Raw genomic sequence first — 15,012 nt, forward strand, 5'->3', positions numbered from 1 at the left:
CTGGGGGACCTGCGGGTCAAAGAGGTGGTTTTATTATTATGGCTGATCACAGTAACCTTACTGGCTCATGATCCATTCACTTTAACAAGGCACACCACTGACACATATAGTTGAATGGCTCAGTTGCAATCTGAGTTGAAGGATATGCCCATTATTAACACACACACACACACACACACACACACACACACACACACACACACACACAGAAAGCTTTCACATTCTGCTTGCTTGTGCTTTTATTTAGAGTTCACTCTCCTGCTCTGGTGTTCTTATGCCTGTGTGCCTGTGTGTCAGGTTGCTCAGACATCAGTGCTTCCAAGGCGTCTGCAGGTCCCAGTCCACTGTTGCATAAGAGACACTGATTAGACGATATTCAACAGCTCTGCCACTCAGCCTGAATCTCACGCTCCACCTCTCCTCCTAAAATCTGAGCCAAAACCACACCTGAGTACTACAATCAGTTTTTAAGATCAATAACCCATCAGAACCCCCTACAGTAATGTAATCTGGTGGCTCTGCTTTGCCTTGGGAATAGTTTGACTCAATTTTTCCCCTTAGCAGGGAGGCTCAATGCAACTGCAACTCAGACAAGGTTGATGGGAGTGTTCTCTTCAAATTGATGATGCCTCCATCCATATGATGTACGGCATTGATTGAATAGCTGTGATAGCTATGAAAATTTTGTCGTTATAGACATACTAGACAGTGCTCTGTACTGCCACCATAAAAAGACTAATTGAGGGAATGTGTTTTCAAAAAATGTTATTCATTGTTCCTGCAGAGCTCCAAAGATTTGAACAATCATTTTGACACACACTGACCCTGGAGCTGTTTCGGCAGCATGTGGTGGCCCAGCACCTGGAAAATCTCATCTAACTCATCTAGTAGGCGACGTTTTGTCACAAAGCTCTACTCTCTTTTTTTAAAGCTTATTCTTTGTTCAGGCACTTATTTTTTAGTTATTCATTTGTTTTTTAATGTGTTGGGCACTGAACTGCACGCCAGCTGGTTTCTCTGAGATTAGATGTGAAATCAAAGACGGTGTGCAAACACATTAGCAAACACCTTGTCTTTGTATGAACTTCAAGTAGAGGACACAAAGTGACTGTCAAAATAAGAAATGATATAAAAAGTTTGAAAACAGTCATAGTCATAAGAACATGATGTGTTTCTCATTTAAAGTTTACCTGAAACTGTGTGGAAAATTGACTGAATAACTTTAGAAATCTTTGAGCATTCATTATGTGTAAGCATCCACTACCACAAAACAATCAAGATCATCGTTTTACCTACACCTTACCCTCAGCCTAGCTGGTTTTCCTGCCACAGTTTAAGACACAGAGATGCAGAGAAAATGAAATAAGAAAGACTTTGACCTGGTAGAGTCTTATTGTTTTCTGCATACAAGAAGAAGGACATCATTTCAATTACATTGTGCCTCTATCTTCGTTAAGGCTGGAACGAGGCACAGCATTGCTTCATTCTATGGAGCTGGTCATAGAGTTAATTTAGCATATTCCAAATGTATCAATAATCCTTAATAATGAATTGTAAATTTAGCAGCATGTGATAATAGTGCACAGGCACTATTATCTGTGAACCCATTTCCTCTCCCAATCTTTCACAACATTTATCGTGAAGGATTGGGAGCCTTACATTTTCTAATTATGTATTTCCATCTTTCTGCATATTAAAGCGGGCTCTTCCTTAAGAGAAAAGATTTAACTGCCCGGCTTATGCAAAAGGATTACGGTAATAGAAAGCTCATTCAGGAAGATGAGAAAACAAAGACGTCCTCTACCTTCTCTTCTATTCCCACCTGCTGTTCTGGTTTATAGGCTCATTCAGTTATACTCCACCACCATTCAACCCCCTTTAGAGCTAAATTTATCTTGGGACATGAGGTTTTGTTGCAGTGTTAACCATAGTGATGAACTCCCACATACATTTATAGACACACACATACATATATAAATGATTCCTGTGGGTCCCTGGTAGCTTTGGTACTCATTTGGGCCGTCTCCTTTGGGTTTCTTGATTCCCATATAGCAAATTTAGAATAAATATGGTTCCCTTGAGAGCAAAAGTCCAGCAAAAATTCCCAGTTGTCTGCAACTCTCTCTGTGAAGTCTATCTCTTATTGTGTGTGTTTTTGTCTTACTTTTTACATATAAATGTGATTCATCAGGTTCTCTATGCATAATGCACATCTTATGAGAGACCAACCACAGCCCAGCATTCTGCTGTCATTTCATCCTCTGAGCTAGCTTTTTGTTCAGGCTTTCATTTGTGAGACATGGTTAGAATTTTTTGGTTAATAATTCTACTTCTAAAGGATTTTCCCTTCCCGGCTCCTTTTAAATCTGTCAGCTCTCCCTGCAGGGATGCAGAGCGCATGTGGAACACATCTACAGGGTCACATTCATTTAGACATGTCCTATTGATTATATGTTTATTTTGCAAAGCCCAAAATGGGATAATCTCTAACTATATTATTGTGAGGCTTTACAAGATTATAGATTCATTATTTCTGCAGAGCACTATCAAAGGGCATTGTGGTGAGCTGTGAATGCCGTTGCACTCATATATAGGAAGACATGAGCAGAATTAATAATTTAATGATATGAAAGATCTTCACTTAATACAAGGTCACATTTGTTTTATTTTGACAGCATATCTTCTTCCACAAAGACCAGAAAGGCTGTTTTCATCACAGGCATAAAATATGCCCTGCTTAGATATATATTTTTTATTCTGCAGATGGCAAAAGTGTCAACCCCTCAACTCAAGTCCTAACTACCCAATCACTTTCATTCATCCTACAGAGACGGGTGCAATAATAAATGAATTTAACATTCACTGACAGCCACAGCGTCATGCCTCACTAACTAGCACTATTATTTAGGAGAGACTCATGGATTGATGTTCTAGTGTAAAGCAGGCATCCGTGATAAGATTTCAGATAGGCTACCTGAGGGTGGAAGTCTGTCTTCATTGATGGAACCCACATCTTTAGCTCAGCCAATGGCATTAGCAAGCTCCACCACACCCGGTAAGCTGACTGGTTAGAGCTAAAGGGTTTTCGTCCTCTAATGGCTAACAAGCTTAACTCCAGCATTTCTTATTAATATTCTGTGAACACAGACGCCACCACTGGACTAGAACATTGCTGGGCCTCTCAAGAGCATCATTTTTTACTCATTATTTATTTCTACAGAATAATAAATATTGTCACAATGTTTAAAAAAAAAAAAAAAAGGAATAATATAATGGTTACCAAAACAGAGTCAGACTGAAAAACTGTGAAATAATTATTTATCCTTTGTATAGTGGTTCAAAATCTGAGGGTGCAGTAATTTAGTAGTGTTTCAAATTTAAATCCCATATAATATAAAGCAGGGTCTGTTTCGATTTGCCTAGATCAGCCAAAGTCAAGAGTCATTCTGCACACTGTGCTGTGGCCTACTTAAAACCTGAGAAAATCCCATGGAGCTCACCTAAAAAAAGAAAGTGATGTATATTTTGGAAAATTGTATTCAAAAAACATGAATAACACAGGCTGTTGACTATGTTTTTCGTAATGCTACCCAGTCATATTCAAAGTGACCCACCTGACCCTAACATCCATTTAAAAGCAACACATTCTGGTCAGGTTAATATCACAAACTGACCATCTCCTAATACCAGTTTTAATTCACTTTTTACATTAATAAATAAATGTTTATACACCTCTAACTCTACACATGTGAGTAATTTCAAACTGAATTACTGTGGCTTACCTGCAGTAACTTCACCAGCAGTGCCCACCCCACACTGTGGGAATCACTGGCCTAGGCACACACAAAGTAACATATAATTTACTTATTGTTTGGACTTTGATTTAAAGGTATATTATGTAAATTCTGATACCATTAGTTAAAAACATGTCTGCTAGTGCATGAAAGTGGGAGCACAGGAGTTGTTGTCTTCGCCAATGTGTCATATTTTGGCTTAAAATGGACTCAAGGAGCAAGCTGGTTAATATTTAGGGGCAGCTGGTAATTGGCTGGGGAGGATGGTTTATCAGGGACGCGACCAGGAGCCCTGCCAGAAGAAGAGAGAAAGTGTTAACAGCAGCCAAGATCAATTGAACAAGACATTGCAGACTTCTTTAATTAAGTTCCACTATCTTCTTTTTGGTCTTATGAATAAAGCCTCCACTCTTCGCCAGATGGTCTGCTACCTCACGGTGGGAAATCAGCTCATATAATATTGCTTAATGTTCATGTTCCTCCTCATGTTATTTTAACATGATTTTCTCCCTGCATCTTCAGTATCCACGCTCTAGGTTCAATACTCACCTGTCTCTCACCATGTCTTCCAGTGCTGGTCAACTCAGTCTTCATGTTTCTTACTTGTCTGCTCTCCTGCCTGCAACAATCCTCCGGACAGGAAAAATGTTGTGCATCTTGGCTACTCACTCCTTGACTCTCTCGGACACTCACCTAGCTGCCTCCCCTGTTTCATGTGCGTCACACATGAAACAGATATTCCCATTAACTTTTACACTGAATCCGTCAAATCAGATCTTCATAGATTAGAATTGGAAATTTATATTTTGTCCACAAATAGTGGCATAGTTGCAACATGACATAGGTCATGTCATGGTCACAGGGAGATTACCATCGTATTTTTCCTGAAGTCTGACTGACATATTTAGCAGCAGTGAGGGCTTCCATTAATGCCAGGAAATCCAGACATCAGATAAAACGTCATTCAAGACACTGTGTTCTGGGCACCTTGCAATGTTTATGAATACAAGTTAGAGAAATTTTAGATTTCTATAACTATGAAGTCTGAGTTTATACTTTTAACAGCAACACTGAGAATGTTAATAGATAGAAATACAAAATAAAAGTGCACAGTTTTAGATTCTCCTATAAACCAGCGGTCCCCAACCCCCGGGCCTCGGACTGGTACCGGTCCGCACAGAGGGAGGGAGTCTTGAACACCTTGAGCTGAACTCTATGCTGATGGAATCTTATCATTCAAATACTGCCCCTGAATTTCATGTCTGTTTTTGCTCCCACTAAAAACCCTGAAGGTCATCATCCTTCATTGGAAGTCAGTGTTGAACTCCCTGCACAGCAGTGCACCTACATTCAAAATGAGGAAAGAGAAAGAAACAGCGCTAACAATGTTCCCCAAAAAAACTTTACTGGTGCACATAAAATGGATCATGGAATATTATGTTAGGAATACTGCTAGAAAGGATTTTCCCATTTGTATTTTGCTTCATTGTACTTATTAAGGATTCAGATTAGAGATTGAGATCAGGAAAAAATTCTTCTTTAGACACAGATTAAAAGTAAATCAGCACTGATACATATTCTGATATTTTTTTCCCACTATTTCATATTATTAGCCACATCATATTACAGTGTATAGATACAGAAGCAACATTTCAGGGCTGTTGTATGTTCTCTTGCAATAATAAATGAGCTTCTACCACAAAGACTCGATATAGGTAACAAGACACAAATGCATACATTATCGTGTATGAAACAGTTATTCACAAGCCATTATTCTCAAAGTGGGAAACAAAGCATGCTGATTTCTTGCCCCTGGGGATAAAACAAAGGGCTCAAGGTGTTTTTTTTTTATTTGTGAATGATAATCGACTGCTCATGGTTAAGTACAAAATTAGACTGCAACAGCTGTGTCACCTGCGAAAGGCGGTGTGAATTGGATTGCTCCTCATTGTGTAGTCTAGCCTATACCAGCCGATGCAGCTGGCCGCCTCTGCTCTGTGGTTAATATGATTGACTGCTCCACTGTCTGTTGACTAATGTAATTGTCTGCAGCTATTTTGGTAAAGACTTGATCAGTGTAAAAGGCGACGGTCCTTCCTTGGTCACGGAAGGATCAAGTCACCTCCTGGGTGAAGACAGCCGCAGCAGGCTCGTGGCGGAGCCGCCGAGCGGAGCAGCCAGTCACCCCGTTTACGGTAGGCCAGCCACACCAGCAGCAGCATCACTGTGACAAGCGAGGAGCCAACCACCAGGCTGACTATGACCAGAGCCAAGTCCAGTTCTGATGGTTCTGATAAAAACACAAACAAACAGACCGTAAAAGTCACAGCCATGACTTGTTTGTGCAGTGTTCCCTAATATAGCCTCTGTAGGAATTATATCTCACTTATCTTAACTGCACTACTGTATAGCTCTGTAAATAATCATTCTGTACATTCGATAATCTTTAATCCTACAACTGTTTACAACTTGCATAGTTCCCATTTCTGTATAGCTGTATATCCCAGATTCTGTAAAGTTATTTATTTCATATTCTGTATAGTTTTTCATATTTATATCCTGTTCATATCCTGTACATAGCTTGTACTCACTACAGCCTGTACATACTTATAGTTATAGAATATTCACAACATACTTCATACCGTGTACATTATAACATACCATAATAGACCCATTTCTGTAATATACTCACATATCTATATTATTGCTAATATATATTGTAATATATCTATATCACTAAAGCACTTCTGGATGGATGCAAACTGCATTTCGTTGCCCTGTACCTGTGCATGTGGAATGACAATAAAGTTGAATTCTATTCTATTCTATTCTAATCTCTTTTACTTTCATCGTGTAGCTTTATATGACGCACTCATGAGGAGAATATCTAATTTCCTGTCACATCATCTGCCGTGCATGCTCTGTTATCTCAGATCATCATTTTTGTGTAAGGACCAGCTAATAATTACCTATCTCCTCTGGAAAGGTAGAGTTCTTCACTTGTTTCAACATGGGTCCAAAGGATATGCGATTTTTCAGATTGGTGGCAAAAGTTTGCGAGCCCTCTGAGGGAAGTGCACGCCTCTTCTGAAGGCACTGCTACAAAAAGACGAGGAGATATAAAACAATTAAGTTTGGAAACTGGTGAAATAGCTAACAGGTTATTATCTGTTTGGGTGATGGATGGTTGTTCTTTCTGTCTGTGATGATAAACAGAAAGAAATGTGCACGAAACCAACACAAACAAATCACTCCTCTGATAAATATTTTGGAAAAACCTGATTTCTTTCCTGCCAGTTTTTTTTTTTTAGTTGAATAAAAAGAGCATGAGCAGAAGTATTTATTTCAAATAAAGAGCTGCAAATATGGATTTGAGCTTGCAAGGAACAGCTTTCATTTAATCTAGGCATCCCATTCTGATTTAGAGCAGCTCAAACTGGGTTTTTGCAATGCAATGTATAGCTTTTCTGTAGCTGATGTGCTTCACCAGAATGCATAGTCTCACATCAAGTGCAAAGAAGAAACACAATTTGTCACAACAAGAGGGGGGAAGGAGCAATAGATGTGGACAAAGAAAGTTGCAGATAATGCAGTACAATTTGTGTCAAAGCTCAAACTCTCAAAGTGTTTTACTGCTCTATAAGATGGAGCTTTTATCGTCTATCATATATCCCCACTGTTTTACATGACCACTGTAACAGGAAAAAACAAAAGAAAAATGGCTGAGAACTTAGCAATACTAGAATCACAGCTGCTGTGGGAGCTGTGGAAGTGCTCTTCAAAGCCAGACATCAAAATGAGTCTCTGGAGTTTTTCCTCTCTTTCACCTCCGCCCTCTAACATGCACTTGTCAGATGATTCCCCTTTTCTCATTAAATCAGAGCCCTCATTCCCAAAACAGCAGGATACAGGGGTTGGTATTAGAGCTGCTTGTCTAGTGCTATTCTCTAACTTTGTGAAGACCTCATCTAACCTATAGTGTGTCTATAATCACGTGACCAGGGTTCCAGGCTGTGTGTTTGATTCCTGGGGTTTGACTCCGGTCTTTGTAATCTTGCTAAAGAGTGAGATGTATAAAATACTTATTAGTATTAGCAATGGCATGTTGCATTAGTTGTACCAAAGGATTCTTTTAACTTTGATTCTGAAAAATTATGTATGCCTATGCTTTCAAATAATTTTCATTTACCGTCTCTCTTTGCTCTTGTACCCAACCAATTTAAAGGAGCCCGCTCACTTCTAGTCTGTCTCCATGTTTTCCGTGTCACAAAATTTAAATTACCTTCAGTCGCTTGCTCTTTCATTCTCTCACATCATTACGCTGTGCACCCACTGCAATCTTACCCTTTCACAGTCAGAGTGGTTCCTCAGGCAGACACTCAGATCGCAGTGTAGGTACACTACTGAGTAATTAATCATTTGGAAGAGACTGATGGTGAAGCTGGCACTCGTTGACAAGGCAGTGGGCAGTAGTGTGATCCCTGCTGGTTCTGCTGCTAACCTGAGGCACCAAAACAAATGCAGAGTATAACCTTAGTGGATTTTTTTTTCTTTAAAAGAAATAGCGGAATGTTTAAGGAAAAGCGGTTAAAGTGAGAAAATCCTGCCACATGCCATGGAAGCTGCAGTAATCAATAAACAGTGCACCCTTTTTGTGTCAATATTTTGGATTGGACTGAGCTGAACACTTAAAAAAACAATAAATCATATTAGGTAAATGTCAGTTTTTGCTTTAGGGTGTTGTAAGATTGGTAGTTATGGTATGTAATGTTAATAAGTTTTGCTATAAATTCTGATTTAGCGTCCAGAATATATTCACCAGTGTGCTGATTTTTTAAGCATTTCCTCAGCTCTTTAGGAGTTATTGAGGTTATTATTTCAAGGTAATTTAAAATGATTTACTGTTTTTTTTTCTTCATTTCACTCAGGAGAAATACATTTGAAAAAAAAAACTGCACATCACTGGTGTAAAAATTTTTTTAAGTTTAACAGTCACTCAGACTTTGATATTTTACAGGTTGTCTATTTACAGTATATTGCTGCTTCTCCATATGTGTGGAGTGCACCCAATTTCCATCTATCTGACTGATCCTGGCTCAGAGAGATAACACCATCAACCTACAACAGCCTTCTTTTTATCTAGAATATTTAACTCTTAGAAATGGACCTGCAGCTTCCTGGATTGATGTAAGTTATAGTAAAACTGTTTATCTGGTAAAATAAATAAATAAATAAAAATAAACATTCTTTTAAGCAGTGACAGTCTAGCCCTACGTATAATAACAACCCTGGGCCGTGTGGATAAGTGTTACCTGGTAAAAATGTGATACCTGAATTTTTTAAATTATTTTATTCCCCCATCACCAGGTCAGAGATTTGGAAAAATTGAACATTTAAACTTATATTTAATCCAAAGTTTGAATGAGACTGCCTAATAACCTTATTACAAGAAGTCAACAAACACTGATGTTATCAAAGACATCAGAATTCTATCCATCCATCCATTTTCTTGACAGTTTATCCAATTCATTGTGGTGGGGGATTGCCGGAACACAAGAGTTGGAAAAGAACACAAACGCTTATTTCCGGCTTTCCTGTTTACCTGGAGAAAAGACAGCAGGTAGAGTTTGCAAGGTCTGGCTGGATGGTTGGAGACAGGCAACAGGAGGTGACCCCGAGGTTTATCTGACTGTTGTTTGTCTTTAGGTTGATAACCACTCTGAGGTTCCCCTGGGCAGGTACAGCATCGCCAGGCTCTACACCTCTCCCAAGGTCAAGACTCATTTCTGCTGTGTAGTTTCCACTGCCACACAGATCCTCTGAAACTTCTGTTATACTACCAACAAATTGGTGTATTTGCAACATGAATCTTAACATATTTACATCATAAATATCTTTAAAGAAGGGCGGCACCAAAAATGTTATTGTGTAAAGTACTGCATATTACATACTTTATGTTACTGCTAAACATACACACATAAACATACATCTTATTTTGTGATTGATTTCTCAATGTAGACATTCGTTTACATCTATTTTGATTTAGTATAGAAATCAGCTTTAGGACTTGCAGTCACATGAGTATCTCAGGTTGAACAAATACAGCTCTGAAAACTCTTCCCACCTCAGAGTTTTCACAGTTGTGAAGGGTAGTAGTAGTTATGTCTAAGTTATTTTGCTCAGCTAAAATTCCTAATTGTGCTATAAACATTCATTGACTGCAGAAATAAATAAATAAAATGGCATCCTAGTCTGTTTGCCAACTGTGGTTCCTGACTTCTTTTCACAAATTAGGAAGAAAAAAAACGTAAAAGTCATGGGATCATTTCTAGTCAATATTTTAATCATTCAAAATCTCCAGTATGTGTTAACTAATTATAAATAGTAGCATTACCCAGAGAGATACAGATGTGATGAGGTCCTTCCCCTGCGCTTCAGCTTTGGCAGCTCGGACTCAGACTCTGGCAGTAACAGGCTGCGCCCAGACTCTTCTTTAGCCGCGGCACTCACTAACCTGGTGGCATTTTGCGCTTCAAGTACCTCGACATTGCCTGCTCCTCGGTTTAATTGTGTTTTTGTGTTTTTTTCAGAGAGCACCGTCAGCTCAGTAGCCTTTATTTTGGTCTGCAGAAGAGCTGCTTCAGGTTCAGATAAAGTGACCTCTTTAGCAGGAACCTCCTGAGCCTTCGAGGTCTCTCTGTGAAAGCGTCTTTGTGTTGTTTTCCTTACAAAGTGGGGCCTCTCAGGTGTCCAGTGCCTCTCCAAATGAACAGCTTTAGCTGCCACACTCCTGGCCTTTTCTGACATCGTTTCATCAACGCCGTGATCGGATTCACCGATACTGATGAATGCTGAAAGCGTTGCATATTCAAGGTCAGCGGCCTGCGGTGTAGCCTTTCCAGCTACAAGACAGTCAGAGCTGCAATTGCCATTTTCTGGTTTTGCGCCAGCAGTGTCCTCGTCTCTGAAATGATCTCTTTCTGTGACTGCACCCTGTGTTTTATACATTTTCTGACTATGATCAATTTCACCTGGTCCAGTTGTTGTTTCAGTCGTCTTGGTTGACCGAGCACAGCCGATAGTCCTACAGCTGCTTTTATTAATAATGTCTGTGGGCGAGATCCTTGTAGTTGGTGCAGAATCTGCCATAAATCCAGATATCAATTGACTTATTGAAGTCTTTTCATGCGAGGTCTGCCTGTCAGGCTGCTCTGTTCTGTCCTGCGTATATGCTGCAGAAATTTTCTCAAGTAGAGATTGTTTGGCTTCAAAAGCACTCTTTGTAGTCAGAGCTGTTTTGATGTCTTTAATTAATGAATATTCCATTTTTCTAAGCATGGTAGATGTTGGACCATGCAAACCTTCAGCTCTGTGGGATGTCTGCAGCAAGTCTCTTTGGATGTCCTTCTCTGGGTCATTAATATTATGTGTTATTACAAATACAGCAGGAGCAGCATGCTGACTCTGTTCAATAGTCCGTACAGAAATTTTATCCTCAGGCAGCTCGGCACTGTGTGTTTCAGTTGTGTGTTGTCTTTTCACAGCAGGGTTGGGTTTGCCAGTAGTAGGAGTTATGGGACGCCCTATCAATGACAAAGACTCAGTATGACGATTCGAGTGCTCTATGTGCTCAGCAGCAGCGCGAGATGAGTTTTCCACAACTGGCACACTCTCACTAGCCATCAGCAGTGATTCGTGATCTTCTTTGGACACAGTAACCCCACCTATGGTAGGAGTTGGAGCCAGGGACACGGAATCATCAGTTACTGCTGTTATCATTTGAAAGGAAGAAGTAATTAGCTGGTCGTCAGTCTGGTGTGTGGATTTACTGAGGATAATGATATCATTTCTGAAAGTAATATGTGCAGCAGGGAGAGCACTGTTGCTCACTGAATTGTTTTGCTTTCCGGGTGTTTTTTCTGCATGATGCTTCACATCAGAAACAGACATTTTAGTCACATCATCATGCTGGATTTTAGGCATTTCAGGCCAACCTTCTGACTCAACATCTGGAGAGGTGCCAGATGGTGCCACATGTGTGCTAAAGGCAGGTGTTCCAAAATCATACACAAAATTGTCGTCCATAGCCTGCTCAGTCCTGGGCCCAGCATGAACCGCAAGCATGACAGACTTGATGGGAACTGTCACAGTGCTGTTTGCTTCATTTTCGCCATTTACACTGATCAGGTCATTCTCATGAATCATTTTCATTGCTGGTTTATCAGCCTGCATTATAGACAAAGAATTAAGTTCATCTATGTTATCTTTATTGCTGCCGGTCATTGGTGTAATAAAAGGTAAACTGTTCTTTTCAAGTCTCATCTCTGATATTTGCTCTGTGACCAGCTCTAAATGTTTCACTTTCAAGGTCACCATTGTTCGTGCATTATCGTTCTCCGTGATTTGATTTGTCTCATCAGCAGTCCCTAACAAAGACTTGACACGGTCACTTTCACCATTCGCATGTTGAGTGTTGGAATTGGCCCTAAGTAAGTTTAGTAAGACAGGGCTAACCGCTGATCCGGTTAGACCTGTCAGCCTATAGGTGCCAGGTAAAATGTCACCTCCAAACAGGCTGAGATTTAGCAGCGGTGACATGTTGGTATGGGGAAATTGATCGTTTTCCGCTTTAGGACTCGATGATGCCGTTAGGGTATGCACAGATCTCTGCTCGTTACCATCAACAGAGGTATGCAGAGCATCTGGATGGGCTGTCTGCTCTGACAGTTTAAATGAGCATGGCTGGCCTGAAGTCATGTCAAAAGAGGGGGAGGAGGAGGACTCGCTGATCTGAGGGACAGGCTGCGCTTGGCGAGGCTGCAACTGGCCTATGGAGATGTGGGCCTCGGATGACAAGGCTGTGGCCGTGGGTGGCCTAGTAGATGAGTGATTATACATCTTCTGGTGTGGACCGGGATTCACTGATGCTATAATGTATTCTGCTTGCTCGCTCTCATTTGCGGTATGTAAAATTGAATTGGCCTTTGAAACTGAAGCACTAAATTTATGCGTCTGATCTGGGATGTCGTAAATAATTGATATATTGGGAGTAGAACTATTTACTGTAAAGTGGGGCTCAGCTCTCGGGAATCCAGCTGCGGTTGTCAATCGATGGGTGGTGAGTGACAACATATTGCTGATAGTCTTTAGTAAAGGGTGAGTGAATTTAGCTGCACTGCTGTTTGGGGAAACCGATGGCTTTAATACGTCCCCAAACTTTAAAGTGTGATGTCCAAATGTAGCTTCAACAACTTCGTTCCGGGCACTTTCTTTAGCGAGTGATGACGTAACTTCATGTTTTGGAAAAACGTCCTTGGGGGGAGAGAGATGAGATCTAGTCTGTGTGTATGGCTCTTTGGGAAGAGATGTTGTTTTCGATTGGATGGGGCTCTGACTTGTTGTTCTGTGATTTTTTGTCACTTTATAGGTAAATGATTTATTTGTGATTTCCACAATTGCTGTAGCATTTTCTCCCAGATGAATGCCCTTGTTCTCAGTGGTTCCCAGCTGTTTAATCAAACTGGGGCAGGGAGACAGGTTCTCAACAATGTGTTCTTTATCTCTGTTAAATTCTTTCGAAATAGTAGGGGGTCCAAAGGGAACATTTGTCATGTCCTTTTTCCCAGTTTCCCCAACACATTTATTGTCTTCTTTCCCCTCTGGCGTTTTCTCACTTCTATCCTCTGCTTCTTCCCTTTTTAAAGACTCACTCTGCTTTTCAGCTGCAACTTTTAGGAAATTCTCTTCATATATTTTAGTCACACTGTCTCTTTCAGCTCCTTCTTCATCACTGATTTGCCCTTTGCTTTGATCCAGGTTTTGTCTCAAGGTTACACCCTCCTCTCCATTGGTCATTTCACCTTTTTCCCTACTCATGTTGGCGGTTTGCGCTGCCATTTCTTCCCCTTCCCTGTCTACATTTTGATTTGTCTTAGCTCTGGTATTGATTATTTTTTCTTGTTCTTCTTCTCTGCTCTCTTTAAATTTTTCTCTTTGATAGTTCAAAGTTGTGTCTTTCCTGTTTTTCTCTCCTTCCTGCAACTTTATTATTGCGTTCATCTCCTCATCGTTTTCTGTCTTGTTCCCATTTTCTACAACTGCATACAACACCTGTTCATTTTCATCTCTTGATTTTGTATCATTATCTCTTAGTGACTCTCTGATTAAATCCCCACTATATGTTGAATAAGACTGACGAGTTGATGCTACATTCTTCCCTCTAGCTACATCATAAGTTCCTACCTGGATGAGTTTAGACTGAGTCCCTGAAAATTTACTTATTGTCAGTTTCTCAGAAAGAGATTTGCTTGATAGTGTTGGTAGTGTCAACACGGGCATGTCATCACCAAAGTCCTGACTCAACTCTGAGAGAAACAACTTCCTGGGCAAAACTTCTGTTGTTGCGGTGGTTGTAGTTTGTGGTTCTCTTATAACTGGTTTATTCATTGGCCCTGGGGGATCAACAGAAGAATGTTTAACAATGCTGTGTACAGCGTTAAATGTCAGAGGATCTTGTTTATCTGTCAAGTGTGTCTTTGTGGTTGCAGATGCAAGCTTTATGGCAGAATCCTTTGGTAATAATGTCAGTATGGGTCCTTTGGTCTGAAAGCTTGGTTTAGCTGGTGTTTGGAGTCTCAGAAGAGAGATCAAAGAATCCACTCTTCCTGTCTGAAAGTGAGACTCAGGATTTTCGACTGGCAAAGCGGTTGGCCTACTCCCGCTGAAGGGTGTTGCTGCACTGTGAGCTTCAATCGAGCTCATTCTTACTGCTGGATGAGATGCAGTGCTGTGATCACTACCCTCTGTAAGAACACTTATGTGAGTGCTGTGGGGAGCTGAACTAATAACAGGCATATTGCTTACCGGCCCACTGCTGATGTCCAAAGACTGTCTTTGAATGAAACTTTTTAAGTTTGTTGAGACACTGTGGGAAGCTGTTTTGTTATTCTTACTGAAATATATCAGGTCTGACTGCGGGACCCCAGTGCTTACTTTTTTTTCATACAGCTCTTTTTCTCCACTTTCTACTGGTTTCCTTGCAATATAAAAGGATTTTGATGAGTGAGAAAATGTTGTAGATGTTGAGACGGGTCTCTCTTTGACAGAAGCTTCACTAGGATAGGTATGCCTCAATTGCTTCTTGGTGTCTTCTTTTGTTTCTGACGACACCTCAGCAAGAGGTCGTGTGTGAAACGCAACCGCTTCTGGAGCTGATGAA

The 15,012-nt window shown here is 40.3% G+C and overlaps 1 protein-coding gene across 1 annotated transcript; it reads right to left on the reverse strand.

The window, feature by feature from the left end:
• Positions 1-5,188: 5,188 nt before the first annotated feature.
• Positions 5,189-14,105, reverse strand: LOC143421944 (uncharacterized). The gene is made up of 5 exons (XM_076892004.1): positions 10,189-14,105; positions 9,397-9,630; positions 8,139-8,295; positions 6,764-6,893; positions 5,189-6,084 (listed from the first exon to the last, which is right to left on the reverse strand). The coding sequence occupies exons 1-5, from the start codon at positions 13,851-13,853 to the stop codon at positions 5,897-5,899; spliced, it is 4,374 nt and encodes a 1,457-aa protein (XP_076748119.1). The 5' UTR covers positions 13,854-14,105; the 3' UTR covers positions 5,189-5,896.
• Positions 14,106-15,012: the final 907 nt, after the last annotated feature.

The sequence above is a fragment of the Maylandia zebra genome, linkage group LG14 (genome assembly GCF_041146795.1).
Source record: "Maylandia zebra isolate NMK-2024a linkage group LG14, Mzebra_GT3a, whole genome shotgun sequence".
NCBI lineage: Eukaryota > Metazoa > Chordata > Actinopteri > Cichliformes > Cichlidae > Maylandia > Maylandia zebra.